The 27,423-nt window shown below is 42.0% G+C and overlaps 3 protein-coding genes across 8 annotated transcripts; 1 reads left to right on the forward strand and 2 right to left on the reverse strand.

The window, feature by feature from the left end:
• The first annotated feature begins 21 nt into the window (after positions 1–21).
• LOC105567963 (DNA replication licensing factor Mcm3) lies at positions 22–4,989 on the forward strand. Its single transcript, XM_012023269.1, has 11 exons — positions 22–177; positions 803–915; positions 990–1,198; positions 1,370–1,500; positions 1,581–1,819; positions 1,921–2,163; positions 2,530–2,893; positions 3,122–3,426; positions 3,557–3,707; positions 3,794–4,278; positions 4,513–4,989. The coding sequence occupies exons 1-11, from the start codon at positions 109–111 to the stop codon at positions 4,709–4,711; spliced, it is 2,508 nt and encodes an 835-aa protein (XP_011878659.1). The 5' UTR covers positions 22–108; the 3' UTR covers positions 4,712–4,989.
• Positions 4,987–16,517, reverse strand: LOC105567962 (sodium leak channel non-selective protein). The gene is made up of 29 exons (XM_012023268.1): positions 16,442–16,517; positions 15,885–16,018; positions 15,593–15,778; positions 15,226–15,449; positions 14,840–15,114; positions 14,182–14,429; positions 13,635–14,024; positions 13,256–13,447; positions 13,042–13,179; positions 12,762–12,968; positions 12,272–12,468; positions 11,950–12,072; positions 11,551–11,724; positions 11,301–11,480; positions 10,955–11,207; positions 10,619–10,786; positions 10,302–10,510; positions 10,049–10,169; positions 9,837–9,970; positions 9,599–9,764; positions 8,853–9,047; positions 8,555–8,772; positions 8,159–8,382; positions 7,776–7,912; positions 7,547–7,683; positions 7,231–7,381; positions 7,040–7,171; positions 6,703–6,877; positions 4,987–6,620 (listed from the first exon to the last, which is right to left on the reverse strand). Exons 2-29 carry the CDS (start codon positions 15,987–15,989, stop codon positions 6,442–6,444), a joined length of 5,238 nt encoding a protein of 1,745 aa, XP_011878658.1. The 5' UTR covers positions 15,990–16,018; positions 16,442–16,517; the 3' UTR covers positions 4,987–6,441.
• On the reverse strand, positions 16,203–27,423 carry LOC105567960 (multidrug resistance-associated protein 5-like). 6 transcript variants are annotated; one of them, XM_012023263.1, is made up of 25 exons: positions 26,628–27,423; positions 26,038–26,299; positions 25,607–25,754; positions 25,338–25,487; positions 24,046–24,204; positions 23,838–23,985; positions 23,529–23,762; positions 23,270–23,443; positions 23,051–23,198; positions 22,739–22,887; positions 21,758–21,868; positions 21,194–21,333; positions 20,660–21,121; positions 20,449–20,575; positions 20,047–20,192; positions 19,875–19,978; positions 19,616–19,803; positions 19,160–19,436; positions 18,918–19,071; positions 18,718–18,846; positions 18,360–18,636; positions 18,112–18,277; positions 17,859–18,042; positions 17,607–17,799; positions 16,203–17,497 (listed from the first exon to the last, which is right to left on the reverse strand). In XM_012023263.1, the coding sequence occupies exons 3-25, from the start codon at positions 25,684–25,686 to the stop codon at positions 17,243–17,245; spliced, it is 4,155 nt and encodes a 1,384-aa protein (XP_011878653.1). In that variant the 5' UTR covers positions 25,687–25,754; positions 26,038–26,299; positions 26,628–27,423; the 3' UTR covers positions 16,203–17,242. The 6 variants fall into 6 exon arrangements, with proteins under 6 accessions (XP_011878653.1, XP_011878652.1, XP_011878654.1 ...); XM_012023262.1 differs by lacking the exon at positions 21,758–21,868 and adding an exon at positions 22,413–22,523; XM_012023264.1 differs by lacking the exon at positions 21,758–21,868 and adding an exon at positions 22,413–22,523 and having other exon boundaries at positions 25,607–25,760.

The raw sequence follows: 27,423 nt of genomic DNA on the forward strand, positions 1-27,423 counted from the left end.
CCCGCGTGGCCATTTTCCCGCGCAAATGGCAGTGGGTAGCTTTCAAAGCGCCTGGTGATTGTCTTTAGCGTTTGAAGCGCGACAAGTGCCCGAGCACCCGCCGCGGAGATGGACACGGAGATCGATCAGAACCTGGAGCAAATAACGCGCGAATATGTCGACTTCCTGGACGACGCGGTGAGGCGCCCCGTCGCAATTGCTCGTCGACGTTTGCTCGGCGCTTGGCTTCGATCCTCCGTAACCGGCCCTCTGTTGCTCGCGGAAAACATTTGTTAAATCCTCGAGACCAGGAAAATGTAGACGTCTAAATGAATGCGTAGCTTGCCAGTAAATGCCAACACAATATCAATAATTTTTTACTCAATGATGTCACTGTTGCGCACACGTGTCGTATCGCGTTTATATTGTTGAGTGAGACATAATATTGATGCCACGCAACTGTTAAGACGTGCTTTCCAGCAAGAGATGCAGATTGACACAGCGTAAGACCCGGTCTAATCCTAATTGATCCTTTTCCTTTCTGGGTGGGAGAAAAAAGACCGACATTTCTGACTTCTAACAACTCATTGTAGACCGTACCTAATACAGAGAATCATTTCGTTCTTGTTTAATAATGGCAAACAACGAAAATCAAACGATTCGCTGTGTTGTACAGTGTTGTCTGTGTACATTGCTGGAAAGCACCCAGTGTTTACTGGGTTCAGAGTCGCCTGGCGTTGCAGAGGATTGAACGCCACACAGATGGTATCGTGCGTTTGCTTGACGCTTTCATGAGAACCTTGTGCTTGCCGGTGTTGCGCAGGAGGACCAGGGCATATACGCCACGATGGTGAAGAACATGATTCAGGAAGACAAGTACAGGCTGGTCGTGAACATCAACGACTTGAGGAGGAAAAATCCAGCCCGCTCGACGAGGTACGCTGTAGATTCGGTTGCGACGAGTCGTGCCAACTCTACAGGAATAATTGCGACAACTGTTCGTGTTGCAGCCTGCTGAACAATTCCTTCGAGGAGCAACTGGCCTTCCAGAACGCCCTGAAGCAGTACATCTCGAGCGTGGACATCGACTACGCCAAGAGCAACAAGGATTTCTTCGTAGCGTTCGAGGGTAGCTTCGGGAACAAGCACGTCACACCGAGGACGCTCACCTCTCGTTACCTGGGCAACTTGGTGTGCGTGGAGGGTATCGTCACGAAATGCAAGTATCCAGGAAAGGCGTCGAGTTGAAGCTCGGACTCGCGAAATTGATCCGAGAGTCTAATCCTTAACTTTAATATATCTGTTTGGTCTGTTTACATGTACCAAATTTATCAAGTTTTGTGAAACTTGTATTCATTAGAATAACATTCATAAAGGGTATCTGTTGCAGGTTCACTGGTACGACCGAAAGTTGTGAGGAGCGTCCATTATTGCGACGTGACCAAGACAGTATTGGAGCGGGCCTATTCAGATCTAACTTCCCTGGAGGCTTTTCCCCACTCGGCTGTTTATCCGACTACTGTGATTATTCCCGCCTTGCTTGAGTGTGAAGGAGCGTTTGTCGTTTGTATCTGGAGATTAATTTTTCCGTCGCGTTGCAGGACGAGGACGGCAACCCGCTTGAAACGGAATTCGGTCTGTCGACCTACAAGGATCATCAGACGCTCACCATACAGGAGATGCCGGAGAAAGCCCCGGCCGGTCAGCTGCCACGAAGCGTGGATGTAATTTGCGATAACGACCTCGTGGACATGTGCAAGCCCGGGGATCGCGTGCAGATTGTCGGAAATTTCCGGTGTCTCCCGGGGAAACAAGGTGGATACACAACTGGAACTTTCAAGTACGTTTTAGACAAGAATCGAGGATTATTTCCTATATGAATTGGTCATGCGTCTCTCGTATCCTCGTCTCAAAGCTCATCGCCATGATTTCGTTTTATAGGACGGTCCTAATCGCCAACAACATAATGCAGCTCAGTAAAGAGGCGAACCTCGCCATCTCTCACGACGATGTAGCTATGTGTAAGAAACTGGCGAGGCATAATCCCTGCAAGAATATCTTCGAGCTCCTCGCAAAGTCCCTTGCGCCATCCATACACGGCAATGCATACATAAAGAAAGCGATACTCTGCCTTCTCTTGGGTGGCGTTGAGAAGGTTTTGCCAAATGGCACGAGGCTGAGAGGGTAAGTTCTCGCAGAATCCTTTATAATTTCACTTTGAAAGAAAAACTTTAAGATTCTTTAACAGCTCTCTGCGTGGTTTAACTAGAAGATAATGTAACATTCAACTGTTATTTCCTAAACTAGCTGCGCTTACACTTGGTGCGAGACACTACCGTGTCTCGTGATAGCTTAAATTTTATCAATTTAACAGTGGTTCAATTATCGGTTTGATTGAAAAATATTTCTAATTTATATATAAATTATTAAGAAAAGATATAAAAAAAGCTGAAAAATTAATTTAATCGCAAGTGGCAGAAGTTGGTTTCTTTCTTTTGTATTCACGATGCTCCTTGAATGATGTAACCAAGATTTTTTGATACATTACAGAGACATAAATGTGTTATTAATTGGAGATCCATCGGTGGCCAAGTCGCAACTGTTACGTTACGTGTTGTGCACCGCTCCGCGAGCGATTCCGACCACGGGAAGGGGATCTTCCGGCGTTGGTTTAACGGCAGCGGTTACGGTCGATCAGGAGACCGGCGAGCGCAGATTGGAAGCGGGCGCGATGGTCCTAGCGGACCGCGGCGTCATTTGCATCGACGAATTCGATAAAATGTCAGACATCGACAGGACGGCGATACACGAGGTGATGGAGCAAGGCAGAATCACGATCGCGAAAGCGGGCATTCACGCCAGCCTGAATGCACGTTGCTCGGTGCTGGCGGCTGCGAATCCTGTGTACGGGAGAGTAAGTTCGGATCCTCTTGAAGAAGCTATTTGTATCCGATCCTTTTTAATACGAGCAAATTCAAACTTACAAAGCTCTGTGCGATTTATAAAGAACAAGCTTAAATTCGTTTTGCGCAAAAATATTTCTCTATTAAAAATTGGAGTGTGTGTTGCTCGTACAAAGTACAATATACAATAAGAGATATGTGAATATATTATTTAAAGAAAGCTCATTTCCCACTTCCAGTACGATCAGTACAAGACTCCCATGGAGAATATCGGCCTACAAGATTCTCTGTTGTCGCGTTTCGACCTGCTCTTCGTTATGCTGGACGTGATTGACTCGGATCAGGATCACGTGATTAGCGATCACGTCGTCCGGATGCATCGATACAGAAGTCCCCTGGAACAGGACGGGGAGGCTTTGAGCTTGGGCTCAAAGCTGGACATGCTGACCACGAAGAATCCGGATGATGTGGCTACCGAGGAGACGCAGTCCCAAGTTTACCAGAAATACGATCCGCTTCTACATGGGCAAACGCGGTCTAAAAAGTACATTTTTGTTCTGTAACATATTTCGCTACACTTTCAATCTTTGGTTCAACTGATTTTGGAAAATATCGAGCTCCGATTGCGTAAAGATTTTGTACGAGGAAACTTATCTTTCGAATTCCTTTCTCAGAGACCAGATCCTCACCATACAGTTCATGAGAAAGTACATACACATTGCACGGTGCATGAAACCCAAGCTCACGGAAGAAGCTAGCGCGGTGATAGCGGAGGAATATTCGAAACTTCGATCGGAGGATATGGTGGAATCCGACGTTGCGAGAGTGAGTGGAAGAAAAATTCTAGACTCGCGTAAAAAGACACGTACGCAAAGTATATGTGCCTGACATTTTTTTGTATAATTTTTCAGACTCAACCGGTGACCGCGAGAACTCTGGAAACGCTGATTCGGTTGTCCACAGCGCACGCAAAGGCACGGCTCTCGAAGAACGTGGAGAGCGAGGACGCAAGCGCCGCGATAGAGCTCGTGCAGTTCGCCTATTTCAAACGCGTGCTGGAAAAAGAGAAGAAGAAGCGGCGACGTCACGACAGTGACGCGTCGGACGAGATGGACGAGGAGAGACGGCCGAAGCGCTCTAGGAAGACGACGGGAGACGAGATCGACCCGTACGAGTACGACAGCGACGACGAGCATATCGAGCAGGCGACCAGAAGAATAACCAGGACGCAGTCGCAAAAGATCAGCACGCACACGGAGTCACACAGTAGCCACACACCAGAGGCCGAAAGCGCGGAGGCCGAAGGCGCGGAGGCCGAAGGCGCGGAGGCCGAAGGCGCGGAGCCCTCCGGGCGTTCCGTTCCCGAAACAGCGACGCCGACAATCACGCAAGAAAGGTAATTTCACTCGAAGTAAATGGTCCTCCGTGAAATAAACCCTGTTAAATTAACTGTGCTTTGTGGAATAGCAGAAACATTTGGTAGTTAAATGGTTTCCTTCGTGTAACTCTTCCTTTATGTCTCAAATATCTTCAACACGGTATCTTTATATTTTTGTCCTGCTGAAACCTGTTGTGCCTGTTAAAACCAGAAAGTATAATATATTCTGAATCAACATATCTCTGATTTTAGACTCACGGTGTTCAAATCGTCGCTCAATAAGTTGTTCCAAGAACGAAGGGCTCAGAATATTCTGAAGACGGAGGTCATCGATTATCTCAACGCAACGCTTTCCCTGAACTTCACACCTGACGAGATTAACGCCGCTATCAGCACCATGACGGATGCAAATCAGATTATGGCTGTGGAAGATTTCATTTTCCTGATATAAAACATTTTTTGTAATATTTCGTTATTACAATTCGTTATGTTTTAAACAATAATTGAAGCAGATCACAACTTGAGCCATTAATTTGGAATAAAAAAAGTTAATCCGCTCGCTGCAACTACATTAGATCGTGAAACGAGAAAAAACATGCATTATAGCTACAATAAATAATTAGTTGTGCTTTTTCTAATTTATACATGTCTTCGAGAGAAATATAAATATTTTTATACCGTTTGTACGCGAACAATCAATAATAATAAGCTGTACACGTTTACGAATAATGATATCTAACAACATTTATTTGCCCTATACTCGATAAGACAACACATTGGCACATAAACTAGCAACAATCATCAACATTCATTACAGTGATGTAAACGTGATGCGGCTCACAACGCTAAATCCGTTTTCCGCTTCTGTAAATATATTTATATATTTATATATATATAATATATTCATAACATTCATCGTGCGTGTATGCGTATGCGTATTTATTGCGCTAACATCGACCTCGTTCCGCTAAAGGTTCGTCTCATAAATTTATCGCGACGTACTCGCACGCCGTCTCGTTACAAAAACTTACGACAGTCGTTTATATTTAATATAAATGCTCCGTTTATCTCTCGTATGTTCAACATACACAATATAGAGAGCCGACGCAATCGCGTTTCAAAATAAGTTATGCCCTGCGCCACGTAATACTCTCGACTGCACAACCCTCTCTTCACTAAAGCGACACCCGTAACAGCGTTACTGTATTAATTAATAACAGAGATAATATAACATCAACGGTCGCGCGCTAAAACCTTTACAACTGTTCAATATCAAATCAATCTACGATACAGGCCTTTGGGACGTATTCTTGCTGTAAGGAGGAAAGAATCGACGATCTGCAACGTCCTAATGTGTGGTTTTTTTTTCATTTTCTTCTTCACAGAATCGGTACCCTCTTCACGACAAAAATATCTACGGCGAATCGCATCCTAATGCTAATTGTACTCACAGTTGCCCTTAATAACACCATCGATTCTAACTACTACTCGCGCGACGATCAACTTCATGTCGTACAAAATTTGTTATATACGATTGTAGTTACCTCGAGATACTGTTTTAAAAATAGCTAAGTCGCATAATGATGCACGAGTGATGGTACACGCGAGTGTGACGTACGGAAAAATTCCTCATCAAAACATACATCGAAATCTTTTAACAAACTGATGTTCGAGGATTCAAGCATTTTCGTATGGGCGATCTGTTTGACACACGGCAGTGATGTTCCGAATTCGATGCGAAATGTGTCGCGAGTATGTGTATGTGTGTGTGTGTATGTTTCGATAATTGTAATTCTTTCTTTTTCTCCCTTTTTCTTGCTTTCTCTTCCGGTAAGAAATTGATTCGTCTAACGCGATGAGCTTCGTGCAACATGTAACGAAAGATTTGAACGTTTCAGCTCGCTCTGTGCACACTGCCTTGGGCGTAGCAAAATATTAATATTAGTTCTCAGCAGTGAAGGTGGCGAATTACGATCGAAGCTCAGCGCGTTAAAGTTCCTCGAGCTTGGGCGAGTGATTAAAATTATTAGGCACATACCACTTTTCTCCTTGGATCTTCCTTCTCGCGGGATGCAAAATTCTTAGGCTAACAATTCGTCTTTTACAATTGCTAAAAGTAGGAATCCTCACTTCACAATCCGCCGCGATCGCAATTGCTTACGATCCGCAATTTCGGATAGTTCAGAGTTCGTCCTCGCTGGACTCGCTGCTGTAAGCTAACTGCTCCTTCCACCATTCCCGAACTTCCAGCATGACGCTGGAGACCTTAGGCGCGGCTGCTTTGTTGCTCAACGCCTCCCTCTGCTGCCTGCTTTGCTCCGTATTTTCCGTCAAGTGGTGCAAATTATTTTTCACCATCGCTACAAAAGGTAATCCGAGATAATTCGGCGTTGAAAAATAACAATACGATAACATTCTACGAACGTAATCGCTTCAGCTTACATGGCGGTCTGCTGTTTCTCTTCTTCGACGCCGCGATCTTATCCTTTTCGGATCGAACGGACGCGGGATCCGATAAAGTCGGTGCTAGATACTTCCTTCCCGAAGCACTTCCTATGCTGTCCGATCTTGGAAGCACCATCGGTTTCTTGGCTCTGTATTTTGGGACTTCAACATCCTAACAATTGAGAAATCAATAAGATGAGTCTTTCCATCAGATTATACAATTTTTATTACTGTTTTTTAAACTTAAATATTAGTGATGATGCAAATTACAGCATAGCAAAATTTTAGAAATGTACAAGTTTATTTATCTTAAAACAAGCAAGTTAAAACGCACCTTTATTTCAATCTCCTCCTCACGATCGGCACTAACTTCCTTGCCTTTCTCCTCTTTGCCCTTCTCCACGTCTTGAGTCGGTACAGCCGCATTATTCGTAGCGCGAAGCCCGGCGATAAGACTATTTTGTTTCTGCACAAAAGAAAACGATCATTATTTCCTGATGCGACTCTAGATCGAGTCAACCTCACCGCTCGTATCTTCTTCAGGCAGCCCTGTAACCAGGTTCTAATGGTTTGCTTAGCGACTTCCTCCTCGATTATGTATTCGAATTCTTCTCGTGCAAGAAGCTCCTCCAATTGGAGCGCCTTTCTTATATCCACTGAGCGATACGATAACATACTAAAAAAATTCTCCAATTTAAAAAAGGATTCACGACACAACTCAAATATTATAAAACGGTTCACGTTGTCTGTAAAGATCCGAGGAATCCAAGCAGCTAAGAATTTTACTTGAGAAGGTACAAATGTTTAGTATCATATTCACAATCCGTTTTGTGGAACTTACTTAATAACGTCGTGAAAAGTAACGTCTTCGCCGTTGTGCAATCGTTCCAATTCATAGCACATGTATTTGAAGAGCAAGCGATCCTTTTGCGGATCGGTCTCCAGTCTGCCCTTCAACAACCGCAAGATAAACTTCACCTGAAACGCGTTAACGTCGGCATTTGCTTCTTACGGATTGCTACATTGTTTTACCGGTATAATGGGGATATTGATTCGAGATAGGACCGTACCCGCTTCACCGGTATAACTCCTTTCTGATGATTATCCACAACGTTCCACGTGTTCTGGAAGTTCCTTATGTCGGCGTACGATAACAACGCGTCCTCTTCATTTGAATAAAACAGAGAAAAGTTCTCCATGATAATAGCTGTTCGAAAAGAAAGATTTTTGTTTTATCTCCTTAAATCACTGTAAAAATCTAATTACAAAAATATTGCTGAACAGAAAAATTACATTAATTATAGAACTTGCCGATAATTGAAACATTATCTGACAAGACTGACAAGACAATAATGGATATAAGACGAAGAAAAAAACTGTGATTTCTCTTTTAATGTAATCTACGTGATTTACGTGTAAGCTTCCTTGATGTGTAAGTATATCGCATACGTACCTACTAAAAGATTCAAGACGATGTAAGTGATGATGACGTAAAAGGTGCAAAAGTAAATTAGAGAAGCGTGGAAATTGCCGCAGTCCGTTTCCCAGTAATTAGCCGCCGGCGTGCAATAGGGTGGTTGTACCATGCAGTCGTGCATAATTTTATTCCAATCCTCCCCCGTCACTATGCGAAAGAGCATCGCCACGCCGGTAACCGGTGACTCGAAATTAGCGCGTCTAGATTGCAAGAGAGCCTTTCAGATTACTAGGCGGAGACAGGGCAAGATGATGAAATATTGTAGCGTGAGAGAAAAGTTTAGTACCATGTTGAACAGTTCATATTACATTGCAGTGTGTATTCTGTATATTTATACATTGTAAAATCACGCAGCTGTCCCACTTTACTCACCGTCCTATGCCCTCTCCGTATTTCACCGTGCCGAAGATTATGGTGCCGGCTAACGCGTAGAAGAAGACAAGGAGAAACATGCCGAATATGATGAAGAAGCTCTTGCAGACAGACACACCGACCGTCAGCATTAGCATCTTGAGAGTGGTATGTTTGCCGGTGATGGTGAAGAATCTCAAGATCACGACCATAAATCCAATCACGTAGGACAAATCGTTCTGAAAGCAATGCGATGAAGACATGACGAGTGGTAGACGAAGGAAAAATCGGTTGTAAAGTATTCTCAACGCGAGCGTACCTGCATCGTCCAGTGTATGATGATCCAGATAACACCCACGACTGTCACGAGTAAGTCGTATCTGTTTCTTCTGGATTGCCAGTAACCACGTGGTGTAAAAGCAATATTTTTCATTATCACTTCCACGAGGAAGACCAGAGTTAGAATCGTGGAGACTGTGGCCAGAGCTTCCGTGTGTTCCTCCTCAACTCTCCACTTCGGATGAGCAGAATCAAAGAAGGGAAGATGGCAAATTAAATACGAGCAAATATTCGTGCCACATTTACTTTTACCGCGGTTTAATGATAGCCGACAGAGCAAATGGTTCAAAGAAATGCTCTTTTTGCGATGCACATTAAAATTGTATGATTCTATTGACGCACCAAGCGCTTGTTCTATGTAGCAATGCTAATAAATCTGTAAAAAAAACTGAATAGAATGTTAGGCCACTCTGATAAAACTATTTTTCTCAATCTCTTGTGTTATCTTTCGCGTAACATAACTGATAAGAATTATAATATAGGATAAATTTATACGATCCTGTAAACATACGTTTCACTACAATTATAGTCTTAAAATTAATATTTAGATATTTTCGTAATTCAATTATTGTCAGTAAAGCCTATTTAGAGCCCCTCTTTTTGTCTTAAAGAATCGACTCTCTTGGGTAGTCGAATGTGTTTAAATAAGATTGGAATATTTAAGGGAGTGTTTTGAACAATCGAGACTCACGTGTCTATACCTGAAAATTACTTTGTCCAACTTACAGAAACGCACAGAAGAGCGCTGTTCACGAGCACCATGACTGCGATGAATCTCTTGAAATAAATATTCTGCGTGATATCGTAGATGAAAGCGCGGAACTTCTTGCCGTCCGGTCTGGGTGGTAAGTGCAGCGGCTGGGCAATCTTCAGACGTTTCTTCAAGTCACACCTGCAACAATTTGCAGTCTGTAGATCGTGATAGAGAACGTGACGTCCGTTTATCAAATGCGTGACGCCTCACCATCGTCTTTGATCGACCGTGAGCAAAGCGGTGCCTTTGTTCTCCGAGTAATTCGCGATCACGACGCCCACAAACAATGTCAAGCCGATCATGCAACCGAGGAAAATATAAATGTGTATATAGATTGCGTGAAGCTGAAACAAGAATACAATAATTAAAGAATACGAAAGAAATAGCATTCTTGGAGCTTAAATTTTTAAATAATGACTTACGGGACCAAGAGCCTTAATAAGGACATCCCGTACGTCAAGCCAGCCTTTGAAAGAAAGTACTTCGAACAGAGCCATCATAGCGTCGCCAATATTATCAAAGTTGAATCTTTTAGGATTAGCCCTGCAAAAATGTGCACAAAATTAATTCGCACGACGAGTATAAGCGTTGCATCCTCGCGTTAGAAATGTTTACAATAAAGTAGAACTAATGTGATGAAAGAAAAAGCTTGAGAATTGCACGATTTATGCTTACCAAACACGCGGTACCAATATGGACGGATAACTCTCGTTTTCTCCCGGCCGCAGCTTCATCTTCGTCACAAATACTCTTCTCATAAATACACCGACGCACTCCTCGCGCTTCAAGATCGTGGGATCATTGCACCTCGCTAATCGACCGCCATACAGTTGCACTCCGTAACTCGCGAACATGAACATCAACAGGAACAGTAATGTCGATACCTGAATAAAGTGTTATTTGTCCATTAATTTCTAACGTTACGTCCACATTTATGAATCATTTCTCGAAATAATGCATCTAAAATTCAAAGCAAGAACAGCAGAGTTTACCAGCAAAATTTCTTTGAATCCTCGGCACAATTCGTAAACGACTTTTCTCATGTGCGGTACAAGGGTGAAAATTCTAAGCGGTCTGACGCATCGTAATATCATCAGTAGCTGCGCTCCAGAATTCGCTGGCACGCTCTTCGGCATCCAGCATAAGAAAACGAGACTCACCTGCAACAACGTGCACATGCGTTATTACATTGTATATGCATAGAATTATCACATAACATGTTGTAATTATTAAATATCATTCATTATATATATATATATATATATATATATAATGAAATGAAATACTTTGTAGTAGAGCAAAGTTTTATCCCAACAAATTAGACGTACAATGTAAATGAAGACATCTAGTACGGAGGCAACATCCTTGATGTACGCTTTAGGTGTAAAAAACAGACCGTCCGCCAGGATCTTTAATGCAAGTTCGATGCTCATACAAATAACGAAGCAGTATTCGGTGATCTGCAACGCCGGTGTCTCCATCACGCGCTTTCGCGGTGTCTCGAACATCATCGAGATGCACGACAGCGTCGTGATGAATATCATCACCCAGTCGAGATAGGTCACTAAACCGAGGAAATTGCTGGAAAAAAAAAGAGATGTAGAATTTACCAACTCGGCCAACCACTTTGATTCATCACGATGGGACAATATATTTGAATTTCATGTTACTTACTGCAGACTTTTATACTGCACTTTCCTTTCCTTGCCCGTCAAAGGATCCTTCAATCTCGCGTCGTATCTCGCGTAGACGAACAGCTGGCAATATTTCCGGAATTTGCTCTCGCGAGGTACCGCGAATAACGGCGTGTCGAAGAACGGATGGTTCTCTCGCAAATCATCTTCGCGTTGATTTCTGGAATGGAAGAAAGAATAGATTGTGTAAGATTATGTAAATCCCAGAAATCACGATGTAATCTCGATACCTTCGCATCTCCGCCTGTTGCCTCTTAGCTTGCAACAACTTGATGTCCAAATCGTGCGGTCTCCTGCTCGACGAACTGACTCTGTTCATTCCCCCTATGTCACCGTTTTCCATCAGATGCTCGTACGTCTGTTTGAGCTTGATCGATCCGCTTCGAACGCTCCTTCTGATTGATCTGGTTTTTATACGCAAATAGAAAGTACAAGATAAATAAATGTGAAAGCACAAAATAATTAACTTCTTTATAATATCGTATTAAAGAATATCTGAATTTAATTAATGACGATCTAGAAAACTGTTATTGGATCACTAAATTGTCCCATTTCTTTAATTTTCAAGTTTATAAATTGAAATTCTCCTTGGATTCTTTTCTTAACAGATACGTCTGTCTCTTTCTTACTTTTTCGGATCAATGCGAAGCTGCTTGGCGCCACTCACAGTACCCTGCGGTTTTAGAAGTCCCTTTCCTGGTACTGGAATCATGGCGGAGTCTCCCAGAAGAAGCCTTTGATTATTGGAATCGCTGTAATGCAGGAAAACTTAAAAATCAAGACGAAAACTTCGTGAAATGTTAGGGCCTGAACACAATGGCTGCTTTGTACTCTTAAGACAATATTTTATGTTTTAAATCTTCGCCTCAAAGTAATGCACAATAACTGAGTCTCAAGAGTACAAGACAGCCACTCTACTCAGATTCTAATAGTGAATGATATTTTACTTACTTTATGATATAAATAACGGACGCTTTCTTCAGATTAGTAACGACGCTTCTCACCTTTGGAGGATTATTTAAGATCTTCACCGGTCGTTGCTTCCTATACACTATTTTCGAGTCGAAAGTTTCGTTAGTTCTCTTTGCACCTTCGTTTTCTTCGTCCTCGACTTCAAGCACGAATTGTCGCATAAAGCTCTCTCGCACCTTAAAAAAGATAAGCAATGTTAATTCGAATATAAAATACTAATTCAATCCATTGAATAAAAAAATTAAGCAAATTGTTTTACAATCTGAAAAAGGTAAGATTTGAAGACCTATTTCTTCAACAAAACTATAATCTTGAAGGCGTAAGATTCAAAGATTTATCTCTAGAACAAAGTTAAAATCCATTAAAACGAAAATTAAAATAAATTTCATATTTACAAATCCAAGTTTAATATTAATTAGAATTTATTAAATTTATTAAACCAAGGAGTTAGTTATTCACGAATCTTTACCTTCGGTAAATTGAAATCTGATGGCACTTTGTGAAGACACGTCATTTGTGGACTGTCTGGGAACTTTTCGAATATTCTCAATCTGAACGGCAAGCTCTCCTTTATTTCGGCACTTTGTTCGCGAAATTTCAATTGCTTCAGTTTCTTAATATCCTCGTCCAGTTCGAGATTGTCGAGAATTACTGCGACGAAAAGACTCAACACGATCTAAAGGGACAATTTAGCATTAAATTAAGGCCATAGCTCATAGCGCACAAAGAAGATATTGGACGATGGTTACCAATGTGACGAAGAGATGGTACAAAATGAAGTACACTGCAATCAGCGGTGCTACCGTCTCGTGGGTTCGTAACATAGTTTCATCCATCACGTCGACCCAGGCTTCTTGCGTGAAAATTTGGAACATAGACATAAACGCCTGGAAATTTATATTTTGAGTAAGAAACAGTCGCGTGTGATAACGATTTGCTGAAGGTGGAAAATAAGTGGCTCACCTCGGGGAAGGTTTCAAACTTGGTAAAGTCGCAGAGGAAACAGAAGAGCTGCATGGAAATACTGGAGGATATCACCAGCAGGCACATGGTAAAGATAATGAGGCTGCCGAGCTTCTTGCCGGGACCAAAAATCTTGTAGACAAAGTCCTCCAACATCGGTGACGCTTTAATGAGCCGGACCATTCTGAGAACCTTTTCGTATAAAAATATACGATGACAAATTAAAGGTATTGTTCGAATGTTTCAATTTTTAAAAGTATAAAAACACAACAGTTGTGAGAGTTTAAGAACGACAAGCTGCAAAAGGCATAGACTCGTAGAAAAAAAATGCAGAAAATGAAGCGACGCGAAAGACGACGAGTCAGATAAAGGTAGAAACCTGAAAGTAAGTGAATCCAGAGAGATAGAAGAACGGAAGAATGTGTATAGTCGTGCCAATGGCAAGCAGCAGTTCGAACTTGTGAATCGAATGCTTATAGTAACTCCGGAAGCCCAGGCACCATATCTTGAAGATGGTCTCTAGGTCCAGCAATATCGTGAAGACGATTTCGGCCCAGTAATAATTGTCGTAGTACGTATGCCTCGGTTTCTCGTCATGCTTAAAGCTCATCGTCGCGGTGGTGACACCGTTCGCTAGAATCGCGCACATTACCACCGAGCGAAAATGCGGCGACTTGAGGATAGTGTGACAGAGCGGGGAGGCTAAGCCCCCGTGCTTATTCTCGTCTAATGTCACTAATTTCCAACCATTGTCATCTCCGGTCAGTATCTGCAATAATAAGATAATTAACAAGATAAATGTATACATCATTTATCAGTAAAATCGCTGTTCACCTAAAATTAAATAATGGCGCGTATATATTTTTCATTAGAGATATTTTAAACTAAAGGATGTTTCTTCAGAAATACGTTTTAGTACAACCGACCTGCGATGCCGAACTGTTGCTAATGTGTCCTCTGACGCCCCACATTTGTTGGAACTGCACTCGGATTTCGTTGAAAGTCTCTGTGATGACGGCAATGAAAACGTTCTTTACTAACCAAGCCAGAAAGAATATCATCGTGCTGAAGTAAAGAACCGCGCGCCACGCAGGTAGACTGTCAATCGCGCGATACATGATGAAGACCCATCCTTCCTGAGAAGCTGCTTGGTACACGGTGAAGATACTGGTAGCTAAATAATCCAAGTTCAGAATATTAAAGTCACGGATAAAACTTGCAATGAAATTTTAATATTTTAATGGATAAATGCTGTATATGAAGATTAAGTCCTTGCATTTTTTAAAGGAAAGTGTTAAATTTAACATGTTTCGATAAAATTGTACTCGATAAATTATAATTTGTAATTTTACAAGTTTAAAGCTATTGTAATTATTATGATATAACAATTATTACACAAGAATACAAAATATAGGATGTAAAATGTAGAAAGAAGTGTATTTGTTGTAGCTTCATTCAGTTACAACAAATGTTCCAGAAAATGAATTCATTTTAAAACATATTTTTAGAAAAATAATATACGGGAGGTGATAGATTCGAAGCGCAGAGGAACGATAGGGGTATAACATTAACATTAACTAGTACCAAACTCATCAAATCCATTAAAGCCTATGATATATTTGGTCAATTCCAGTTTCATGCACATCATTCCTTCGGGGCATTGATATCCGGATTCTGGATCGGTGGAGCAGAACGTATCGGGAATAGCCAGGCTGTTGATCGTGATGTAATTGGGCTCGGTTGTGTTCAGCACGCAGTGATTTTTCAGCTCGCCGAAGAATTGCACGCCCAGGAGGCCGTAAAGAGACATGAAGAACAGGAAGAAAAGCGTCACGTTGTAGATCTGTTGGCTCGAACGTCTAAACACAAATTATATTGTTAGTAATCAAATATTAAATTAAATTGTCAATAGTTGCTTGTTTCTATCTCGACACAATTCTTGTACTAGTTGCCGGTGCAATTTTTCTTACTTGAAAATCTGATTGATCCTGGCTTTGGGCATTGAAAACTTGAGGAAGACTCGGAGGAAGCGTATCATGATCAACGGCCGTGGTGCACGCATGATCGAAGCGATACTAGACTTTATAAGGAAACCCAGCATCTCGAACATTTGCAGGATCACGGATAACCAAAGGAAGATCACCATACTTGCGTCGAATTGGCACCAGTGGTCTTTCAAATAAGACTTATCTCTCTGCAATGCCATTAACCATTTCACTTCTGTCCAATAGCACAAAAGTTGTATTCTTTATGTTAAAATTTAATAAAAAAAAAATTTAATTGCTCCTCGAAGCGATCAGACATCTCAATCATATCCTCCTTGATTAAAGACTTCACCTTCAGTATTCCCCGTATGTGCATCTTCGCGATCATCTCGGCGGTGAACAGAAACGTGACTATCAAATCGCAAATAAAGGTAACGTATCGGAGGGACGGTACTTTCTGAAATGTCTTCGGGGTGTTCAAGCAAACGGAAGCCAACGAGACCAGGGCGCAAAATCGCATCAACCTCCTCACCCATAACTGAAATCATAAGTAAAGCGGTTTTTAGAAAGGATCTGAGAAAAGGGAAAAACGGTACTTTTCGGATTCGGGCAATTCCCCCGGGTCGATCCATGCTTCCGCTCACCTTGTTGACCCACTCTATGTCAGCGCTCTCATTGAGGGACTCCTCCGGACCGTAATCGGCCAGGACGGGTTCCCCCTTGAGGCTCTGCTTCCGCCCCAGCATCATAATAGGGATTATGTTCGCAATGGTGAGGCCTAGAAGTAGGGAACGGAAAGTTGGGATCAAAATTGGACGTCATTCTATACAATAAAAACAATTACTAGAAACTAAATTCAATCGGTAATTATACATTCCATCTATTCTTGTTACTTCTACATTCGAAATATTTTATAAACTACTTTAAAACATGCGTATTGTTAGATTAGTAATGCATGTACATAGAATTTTAAACTTTTTATATGATAATTTATTAATACACATACAATTTCCAGAAATAGAAGACACATATTATATGTATAAAAGTTAAAGTATAAACGATCTGCACGTTTGAAGCATAGCGTAAAATAATAATTTGATATTTAAAGTGAAATAATGATTAAAGAGAAATCTAATCTACTTAAGAGTAGCTCATGTTTACGAAGGACGATGTGTTGTTCGTGCATCGCCGAGGGATTTACCTTTCTTTTAGCTGTTCACAGAACGACGGACACTGCCTTTACGGCAATTTCTATAGACTACATCTCGATATAAAGCAACGATAAAGCTCAACATGTAATAAACATCTCAGAGGTAATAACAAGCTGGCAATGTCGCGGTGAACATGTTTCGGCTGTGTCGCCAGCACGGCCGAAAGTCCGAGCGAACGGGCATGAGCAGTGTGCGCTCTCCACCTCCAGTGAGAAAATCAATATTTCACTATTCCAAAGGGCGCGAATTTCCAGAAATTGTAACTTTTAACGCAGTTATCCGTTCAATTTTGCGTAAAAGATATCCCCGTTTAATTAAATTAATCCTCTCATCGCCAAATTAACAGATGTTACCATGTAATATCTGTCGCAAAATGTTAATTTTAAGATACAAACGTTTGATATATGATTTTCAGTGTACCTAAAAAATACAACTTATATGCAACCAGTATAACTCAGTAAAAATTAAATTATTATAACAAATAAATTGTCGAATGATTAAATAGATGTAAAAAGATGGAGAAGATGGGACGATTTTCTTGTCTTCTTTTTTATTCATACAGATATATACGAACTTATGAGAGAACATAGTTTTAATCTTTAATTAATAATTTAGTAACTTATTAATAGAAAAATACAATCATTCATTCAATTTATTTCTTTGCTGTTCTTGTTCTTTTCTTCCTCTTACTCATGTGACTCTGAGAGTTAGTGTAATTAGTTTTATCACTTACTGATAAAACACGATTAAAGTGCATTGCGATCGCGATTCAGATCTCTGCGAAGATTATTTTACGCGTTTTCGTCCGCGGCGGTCATCAGTTTCGAAAATTCGGAATCCGGACGAGAGAGAAGTGCGGCGGGCGCGTCAAATTCGACCACCTTGCCCTCGCTCATCACGAGAATACGATCACACGTGACGACCGTTTGCAATCGGTGAGCGATCGTAAGTACAGTACAATCCGCGAATTCGTTCTGCAGCGTGTTCTGCACTGTCGCTTCGGTTTCCGGATCAACGGAGGCAGTGGCTTCATCCAGAATAAGCACCTATAAAACGATGAATTCAGTGTAGCCATCAATATTAATCTCAACACTCGAAAGAAGGTCCGAAAGTCAATTTTTAATATATGTAATATTGCAGAGATCAAAGTGTTACCTTTGTACTATGTAATAAAGCTCTTGAAAGACAAAGAAGCTGTCTTTCGCCGACGCTCAAATTGTTTCCGCCAAATCCAACGGAAGCGTCGAGATTTCCTGACATAAGAGATACCTTATCTTTCATCTGAGTCTTTTCAAGGGCACTCCAAATGTCGCTATCGGCATGCTGTTGGAAGGGATCCAAATTAGATCTGAAAAGCGAATCGATTGAAGGGAGCGGCTAACAAAAATTGCCAATTAAATTCATTACCTTATAGTGCCGCTGAATAAAATTGGGTCCTGAGGAATGATCGACAATTTACTTCTCAACACATCCAACTCCAATTTCGAAATATCGATACCGTCGATCTTGATCATGCCCTCGCAAATCTCGACTAGTCGGAACAAAGCTACGACCAGGGAGCTTTTGCCGGATCCCGTGCGACCCACGATGCCTAAAATAAGTAACAATTAAACTCTCGCTTGAGAAAGCGCAACAAACGAGTCGAGGAAATGTTCGTTACCAATTTTCTCTCCGGCCTTTATGTTAAACGTGACGTCGATCAGTATGAGCGGCAACTCCTCTCTGTATCTCATCTGAACAGCTTTGAACTCTATTTTGCCTCGAGAAGGCCAATCGTCGGCTGGTTTAAGAGCGACCGTCCTGCTAGCGCCTTCCCTCTGCAAAGTCTGAATAAGAAGGAAACGAGATTAGTCAAAGAATTGACAACTTTATATTCACAGAATTATCAGTTAAACGGAAATAAAGTACCTTGAGGTAGTAACTGATTCTCTCCACGCTTATGAAGCGCACCTCCGTCTCGGACATCAGTCTGACCGTATACTGGAAGACGCCGGTCATCTGCGTGGCATACGCCATAGCCAGACCGGCAAAGGCCGGCGATATCTCATTCTTGAAGGAGATCACGAGCAACGCGGTTATGCAGGATGAGGCAATCACCAAACTATCCAGCCTCACCGCGGACCATCTCATCGCGGCTTGGCACAGGTGCTGACACAAGTTATTCGTGTTGAACAATTCCTCGAATCTGTCGATGAGAAACAGTTCAATCGTCATATTCCCTTCTTGTTATTTCACTCACGACGCAGTCGTTTCGCCGAATAATTACCTGTATAAGAAATTCTTCTCCTTTTGAAACGCGTGAATTGTGCTCAAACCTTGGATCGACGTTGTGACGAAACTCAAAACAGGAGACCGCGAGACATTGTCCATTCTTTTCAGATCCCTCATTCCTATTCTGCGGGGATGAGAAGAAATCGTCGATCGTAAATTATATATGTAAATTATGCGATGTTTCAGGATATTTACCTAAACAGTTTACCGACAAAGAAGAACAATACGCCAAACAGAAGTAACGGTATCGAAAACCATGGCAATACGCCGCAGATAAAGAAAATAGCAAAGCTACAAGTAAAGATATTTTGCACCATGTTCTCTATTGATATGGGCAAGTAATTATCAACTGTAAACCAGGAAGTATCAATTAAATTAGATTATACGTATTGATTCGCGACAACGCATGTGTTTGGGATTATTGAAGGATCACTCACTCTCGTCTATGTCTCGAGTGAAAACGTTTTGTATTCTACCACTTGGAGTAGTTTCGAAGAAGCTCAGCGGAGAATTAATGATTTTGTGAAGAAACGTATTGTGCAATGTAGTCGAGGCTTTAATCGTGGCAAACATAATGACTAGGCCACGAATAAAACTTGTCAATAGTATACCGGCGATACAGGCACCGTATATATCTCGATAAAACGAGAAGTCAGGATTGGCGTTTATGTTCTCCGAATACACCGTATCGTTACTTCCTGACACAGTCACGTTCTGAAAATAAGTGAAAATGAATGAAATTGATCCGTGTGACGATAATAATATTAAAACTCGAAAAACTAAGCAATAACAAAGATTACTATTAAAATATCTAATGATAGGAAATAATAAAAATAGAAATAGATGCTATTAAAGTGTGTATTTTAAATATATTGAGTATACGAGTTACTTACGCCTCCTCCAGCTTTAATCCACACAGCGAGCCACCAAGTACTGAAGGCCGAACTGCCTACGTTCAAGAAAAATGTAAAAAATACGAGAATAGCGACCAAATAACCGCCGGTAGCTTGTACATATGTGTGATAAGTGTACGACTTGACAGATCCGGTCTCAGACTTTTCTGCCACTGTTAAAGCTGTTCCTATTTGAAAGAAACAATTATTAGAAGTGTGTCCCCAAATCAGAGGATATTACACAACCAAACGCGCGCACCTTTGTGCAATTTCTCTTTTCCATCATTTTCCTTGTGCGCGGATTCCGTCTTTCGCATTTCCGACTCGTCGATATTTCTCTGCGCCACTCCCGTAGATTTAACACTGCGAAGAAGCGAAGGCTGATTGTAAACTGCTTGCGAAGAATACGTGCAATGTATAATTAAACGTACGCTGATAAATTATCTTCCGTTACAACCGTGCTGTTCTTCACCATCGAGGCGTATTCCCTGTCGAGTCGCATCAGTTCTTCGTGGGTTCCATGCTCTACGATCTTGCCCGCACTCATCATGTAGATTTCATCACAACGTTTTAAAAACTGTGACAAATATATTAATATTGTGAAAGCCTAATAAACATCAGTTTCTCAAAACCATATTTTGTCGAGTCTCTTTATACCAAAATAAAGCAATATATGAGAAATATCTTGAAAATACAATATGAAATTATTTTTAATGTAATTTGAAAAAATAAAAAAATTAATCGGAAAAATTCTAGAGTTTCATTATTAATTATAAGGTACATTTATATATGTATTAAATATTTTGGGATCAATTCCAATGATTTATACCTACCTGAATGTTATGTGTCACGAAAATAACAGATTTGTTTCTAAGAGCTTCGAGGAACAATTTCTCAAATATATACGAGCCGACGTACGCGTCAACCGCGCTCAAAGGATCATCGAGAAAGTAAATGTCCCTGAAACGACAGATACAATTGATATTCCATTCAGCAAATTTACAATGTACTTATCAAAAGGGAAAGAGCAGAGTTTTTGCGCACCGATTGGCATAATACGCTCGCGCCAGCGCGACTCTCTGCTTCTGTCCTCCGGACAGATTGACGCCCCTCTCGCCGATCTCGGTGTCGTCTCCTCCCGGCAACATGTTCAAGTCTTCCTTCAGGTTGCAAATTGTGATCGTATGATAGTAACGTTTCGCGTCGAACTCCTCGCCAAAGAGAATGTTCTCCTTGAAGGTGCCATTCACGATCCACGCCTGTTGGCTGACGTAGGCGCAAGTGCCCTCCCTCAGGATGTGTCCCTTCGTAATCCTCAGCTGTCCCAAAGCTGCTAGCAGTAGACTGGACTTGCCGCTGCCTACTTGGCCGCAGATACCGACCAGCTTTCCCTTGGGCGCTCCGAAATGCACGTCGCTGAGAACTTCGACGTACTTGGCTTCTTGCGTCGGTTGATTCAGGCTTTCCAATTCCAGCGGGTTGTCCGCGGCTGGTGGTAATTTCTTCCTACGTGAAAAACAGTTATTACGGCCTGTTCGGGAGGAATTACGATGATTATTATATAGAGATAATATTTACTTTTTCTTGTTGTCAAAGGACGCATCCGTTTGAAGCTTTATGCTGTCGCAAACGAAGGTGCCGTTAGCAATGGCAACCGCTTGCGATCTTACAATCGGTTTCGACGCCTGGCAACTGTCCTCGTCCAGCAGCAATATGCTCTGTGCAAATATCACCTTGTTAATCGGATTAGCTATTTAATAAATCTTTGAAGAAACGCCATTGTTAGAAGCACGTTAAAAGCAAACAAGCGTAAATATGTAAAAACTAATTGTAGGAAAATAAGATAAAGATATGCAGTGGGTACGCTTAGCGATGCTAAAAGCGAAATTAATTTGTAAAACTAAAAGTACAAATTTGTACAGCGATATACTTGCTTTCTGAGTAAATCTGATTGTGAGCGCAATTGCTACGTAATACAAGCGAAGCGATAGGCAAACGGTTTTAGTAGCAAAAATAAAAGCCAGATTATTATTCGGGTTACATTTGAAAGGTGAAAACGTTAGTTGTCCGAAACGTTACGACACAACGTGTATGTATAGTGCAGTCGATTGTGCGTTCCTAGATATAAACAAGAATAAACACCTTCATTCTGCCAAAAGTTATCTTTACTGCAGCGATATTAATTAAGGCCACTTGTAAAAACATGAAAGAGGTACGAATTTGAGCATTGAGCACCGATACGAAGGGAAATACCTGAAAAGTGTAGAATCAAAATGACCATGTTAGTACAATTCGTACCACGCGTAACCGTGGGAACATCACACCCCTAAATCGATATTATTAACAACTGACAATTCGATCTACCAAGAGAATCGCCGACGGCTGTCCAAATGTAACAGGGTGCTTTACAAGGCATGCAGTGTTTGCCCATCACTCTCGTCTTTTTAGAAAGCTTATACTTTTTACATTAAAAACGACATTGACCTTAAGTGCGTATTATTATAGAAACAGTACTCGTGTTGCTTTTTCTCCAATTTCTTTTTAGAGACTTTTCTGTCATAATTTTGTCACGATGATCGAGTATCTTTAATCGACTTCGCACGGTGAAATTCAACGAGTTTTAGACCGAAGTCGTTCAGTTCGTTCGTATTTTAATATAATCTTAGCAAGAAATGTATAAAAATAGATTCACGCGAGATTGAACTTATTGGACACGAGAACTGGCTTCCTTAATAATAGGTACGGATATCCGGTTTGTTAAGCAAGTGCATGAAATCGTTCAAAAAACACTGGAGACCTTGAATCTTCTAAGCGCTACGAGGGCGCTCATAAAATATCGCGTGGTATCCTTAAGTGACGTGAGTGCCAGTCTAAGCAAATTTCCAAATAACGTGGTCATTGGGAAAGCCTGTAAGGTAATCCATTGATCGTGAAAGTCCAGAAAGGAATTATAACGAAGATTATAAACTCTATTCTCTACTCTAGGGGAAAAACTTTATCGTCTTATCGAACTGCTTACCTACTGGACGTTATTCAATTTCTCCTGACACATAAAATTAGGATGTTTATAAAAATATAATATTTCGAAAGTCAGAAATTGTATTGATAGATTGTATTTTATACCTGCGCGGCCGTTAACCCACTGCCCGAGGCAATGTGCGCTAGAAACGTGATGATCGCGGATATCACAGGTATAGCGGGCGTTAGAGAAATGCTAAGGCTTTGAAAATAAGCAGTCTTATGAAGCCATCGTTCCTCCTTCTTGCGTATAGCTGCAAAAGCACATCAATTCATCAAATATGTGTATCTTTCTAACAAAAAATTATATATAGAAATAAATATAATTCTACTTTTAACCACATTGTCTTGAGTAATTTCTATTCCAGTTACTTGTATAAAATATAACTTTTTAATTTTCCATTATATTATTCTCACCGAGAAGTTTCTGGCCGAAATACTTCTCCCAGGAATACATCTTGATCAATTTTATGCATTCCAGAATCTCACCCATGAGTCGCACTCGAGCGTCCGTAATATTTACCGACTTCGCGCGAAAGTAGCCAGTCGCGCGGGAGATAAAGTACTGAAATACAGACAATGCTTTGTTTGTCGAAATATGTAAAAAACAAAACGCGTATGCAACGAGTTATTTACCTGGCACGGGTAAAACGAGAGAAACGCTATCATTCCTACCAGAGCGATGGGATTGAACAACCACAATACATAAATTATACCGCAAGTTATAACTATCGGTCCGCTGATAATCATCGGCCCGTAAATGATGACATCGAAAAGCCTTTGACTGTCGTTGCAGAATAAACTGATCACCTAAAAATAAGAATCCGCATATCACTACGTCGGGAAAGCACCCTCGTTGCGTTTATAGATTTACGAAGCAGGTCGAGCATCTCACTTCTCCTATACTTTTATTGCCGAGGCTATTCAATCGCATGATCTTCTTGTACAACAGGGTCGTGCATGCCGACTTCAGCCGTAATCCAGTCTTGTAGTTCATATTCCACGTCCAGGTGAAGAAGAAAGCTCGCAGAGAATCGCACACCGTCAGTAGAACAACCCATTTGAAACCGTCCCAAAAGTTCTCCTCCGGAGACTGCACGTGCTCCAATATTTTCCTCATTATTATCGTCTAGCAGAAAATTCTCTATCACAACAGGAAGGTGCAATCTAATAACAATTTGTTGTTGACGCGGAATCATCTTACGGGACTGATAAATCCAAAGATAAGAGAACAGGTCAATAAGACGCACGATACGTAAACTCGTGTGCGTACAAATCGCCACGCAACCGTGGAAAAGGATGCTGCATTCGGGCCGTTTTGACTGAGCTCCTGCTGCCACAGTACGTCGAGTCTAAAAGAAATAATTGCCACTTGCACTGGAACTACGCTCACGGCGACATATCATGTTTACCTGAGTGCATTGTACTCGCAAGTATCGTATACTGAGATATCCGGCAAGTCTTTTATCGTAAGACCCTTCTTGTACGCTTTCCATAAGTATGGTGTCATCCACGTGATATATACATAAGAAAACAACCCGGCGTTATCTGCCGGTGAATTCTCCTTCTTCCTGTAAAGCGTATTTTTATCAGTACGGTGATCTTGTATGTAGGTAAAATGTAATGGTACATTTTATTAAATACATATCAGTCTCAGAAAACAAAAGGCAACGAGAGTAAAGTGCAGCTAGTACTTGTGTCTTCAATCACCCAGGTAGCACACATAGTTCTATGAATATTCTTCTGGAGTGCAAATTCTGGAGTGCAATTTTAATTTCAGAATATTCGAATCGAATATTCTATAAATATACATAGATTATTACACTTAGAAATCGTATATTCATGGCAAAGAAGAACGTTAAAAGATTTATAGTAGTGCCAGTCGAATATTCCACGAACATAAGACAAATATATAAGAATGACCTGTGGAATATTCTAAATATTAACAACATTAAATTTGTTTAATCGTATCTGGCAATTTTTATGTTTAAGCATCGCTACGTTTCGACCATGGGTTTCGATTCTTTTCAAGCAATCTGAGATAGTACATAGACTCGCATGTACTTTGGTGATGTAGAAAGGATTGCCGTTATAATCGCATAATGCTATAAAAATTTTTTGTGTCGGAGTTTGCTACACGAGAACATTACTTGAGAGACCTCGGAGCATGACAATCTCAGATCGCTTGAAAAGGACCAAAAGCCATGGTCGAAACGTAGCGATGCTTAAACATTAAACTTGCCAGATGCGGTAAAACAAATTTGATGTTAATTACTGCTGGCGACCCTGAAGATTTTTCCTGTTATACTAAACATTCTTGAAGAATATTCTTAAAATGTTCATAGGAGTGTCTTGCACTATCTGGGCAATCATATCGAACCGATTACGATCACTTGTGGCACACATTTGGACTCTATGTAAAGCCATCATCAGCGCCATAAATATGAATTCCATTGTTGGTCCATTCAGTGCAAGCTTTTCAATTCGCCGGCCAAAGAGACGTTCATTTCTTGACCGAAAGTTCAACGTCTGCCGATTGCAAGCAGAGTCGAAACGTATATCACAAGTGGTATCTGTCCTTCAGATGCTTTACCCTCACTGCCCTTTTTGCATCTTGACATTATCGAGTGGTATATTTTGTAACTTGCGAACATCTTGAAGTCATAGAGAGATTATTTCGGAACTCCGACTTGACGATACGTACTGATCTTGTTGCCGTATCGGTATCAGGTTGCTCAAAGCATGATTGTACTTCTTCATCCCAGACCTCGGGATGTATTCTCTAACTTGTCTCGCTGTACTGCCGCTCGCCTTTGGTAGCAGTGACTGCTGTTGCCTGTCGGGCTCCAAAGATCTACGGGAGGATCAAAAGGGGTCATTATACCTTACGAGTTAATTCCAACAAATTAGATCCAAGTATCTCTCAGCAATCTTATCTCTCTCTCTGATAATTCATGGGAAACAACTCCGTACCCTTCATTATGCTGTGCGTTGCTCTCAGCCCGCTTGTCGTTTCCACTCCCACCGTTGTCGCCTTCCGCGGTTTGGCCCATCCTCGCAGGATATCGTTCCTCGACGGCGTGCTCAGTCCGACAGGCGCGTCAGTGATGCTCGAAGAGCCCTGAAACTTGCATTTCGCACGTAACGATCGCATCTCGGGCAACGTGAGAGATAAAAGATCCGTAATCGCCGCGCGAGGCGCGCCGCGATAAAGCGAGATCGCATATACGCACGGTTCTTATTCCGTATCTCGGGACCGCCGAGGCCGCAAACAAGGCCTCCGGTACGATTGCGAAACGCACGATTGAGAAACGGCGCTCCGATTCCCAACCGCGTTCTCGCCGACGCGTCACGTAAATATGTAAATAAACAGCCGCCGGACACGGCTCTCCGCCTCTACTCACCTCCTCTCGCCGGCAATCAGCGTGAACGAGGCACCCTCGTTCGCAGCGGGCAAATAATCGGTCACATCGGCACGAGGCTGATAACAGCCGGGGACTTAATCGCCCTAATCTCTTGACATCGCTAATGAGGTGCGTACTTTTTGAATTTCCGTCCACGCGCGCGGCCGGGGGGACAGTAGGGGGAGGGAGCGCACACGCCCGCGTGCCGTGCACATGGCACGCACACACCGGAGCGCCTCCGCGTATCGGACGGCTTTGACACCTGTTAACAGCGGCGATAACGTTTTAAACAGCGGCACGCCGCTCCTGCGAGACCCAGGTCCGAGCACCGTCGGCGCGCGAGCCTTAACCTGTCTGGAAACATTCCGTTTTGTACGAGCGAGTCGAAACGCCTGAGGAAATCGGCGACAATGCGCGGACCGTGCGGCTTGTCATTCAACTCGCGCCAGCTCGTTAAACGCACTCGCTGGCCACACAAGACGGAATGTTGCTGGACGCGAGGAGCGCACTGTAGAAACAGGCTTTACGCCCCTCCCGTCTTCGGAGGCCGACGCGGTTGCCTCGCGTTTAACAGCACCGAGGTCCCTTACCAGTTCCTTCCCGGTTGACAGCGTGGAACCGAATCGGGGTCGATGCACCTGAGACGTGCGTGCGTGCCCGAGAATCCTACATGCAGAATGGCCTTCCGTCGGCGCCGCCGCTCGCTTTTGTCTCCTAGAAGAGCGTGGGCGGCCGTCGTATCATATCTGCATTCTCGGCTTCGCCTCCCGATAGATCGGCCCTTCCCCCGGAGCTTCCGGTTGCAAGCGCGATAAACATTCCGCGTGCATTGTCTACTTAATGAAGCGACTGGGCGCGACGAGGTGTCCAGTGTCTACGCGCAAGCGACACGTCACCCGTGGTCGACTGTATACGCGGTGTCCGAAAAGACTGTCACGGCGTTCGTACTTCCTGTCGAATAACGAGACAAAAAACTGACTTACGCCCAGTTCCATCAATGCAGATCATCTTTAATTTAACGTTCTTGTCATTTTCTTCTCTAGTTCTAAGGCTCGGTTTCACCAAACGTCGCTTAACTTTAATCTTCGTTAGTTTCATTCATATTTGTCTCCTTCGAAAGTAAGTTGGACAGAGACAGAGAACGAATTAGGACCGGAGCAGAATAGTTGTCTTGTACTCTTAAGATAAGAGTTATTGTGCGTAAGGGTCTGGCTGTCTTCTATTCTTAAGTCATAAAACAGTTATTGTGCGTTACTTTAAGTCAAAGATGTAAAACATGAAACGCTGTCTTAAAGAGTACAAGACAGCCACTCTGCTCAGGTCCTTACGATAACTTCGTTTCTTTTAGCTGGGCAGTCTTTGTACTCTCTTAGGGCCTGAGCAGAA

Source organism: Vollenhovia emeryi, unplaced genomic scaffold, assembly GCF_000949405.1.
Source record: "Vollenhovia emeryi isolate VEMERY1.0 unplaced genomic scaffold, V.emery_V1.0 DF939133.1, whole genome shotgun sequence".
NCBI classification, from domain to species: Eukaryota; Metazoa; Arthropoda; class Insecta; order Hymenoptera; family Formicidae; genus Vollenhovia; species Vollenhovia emeryi.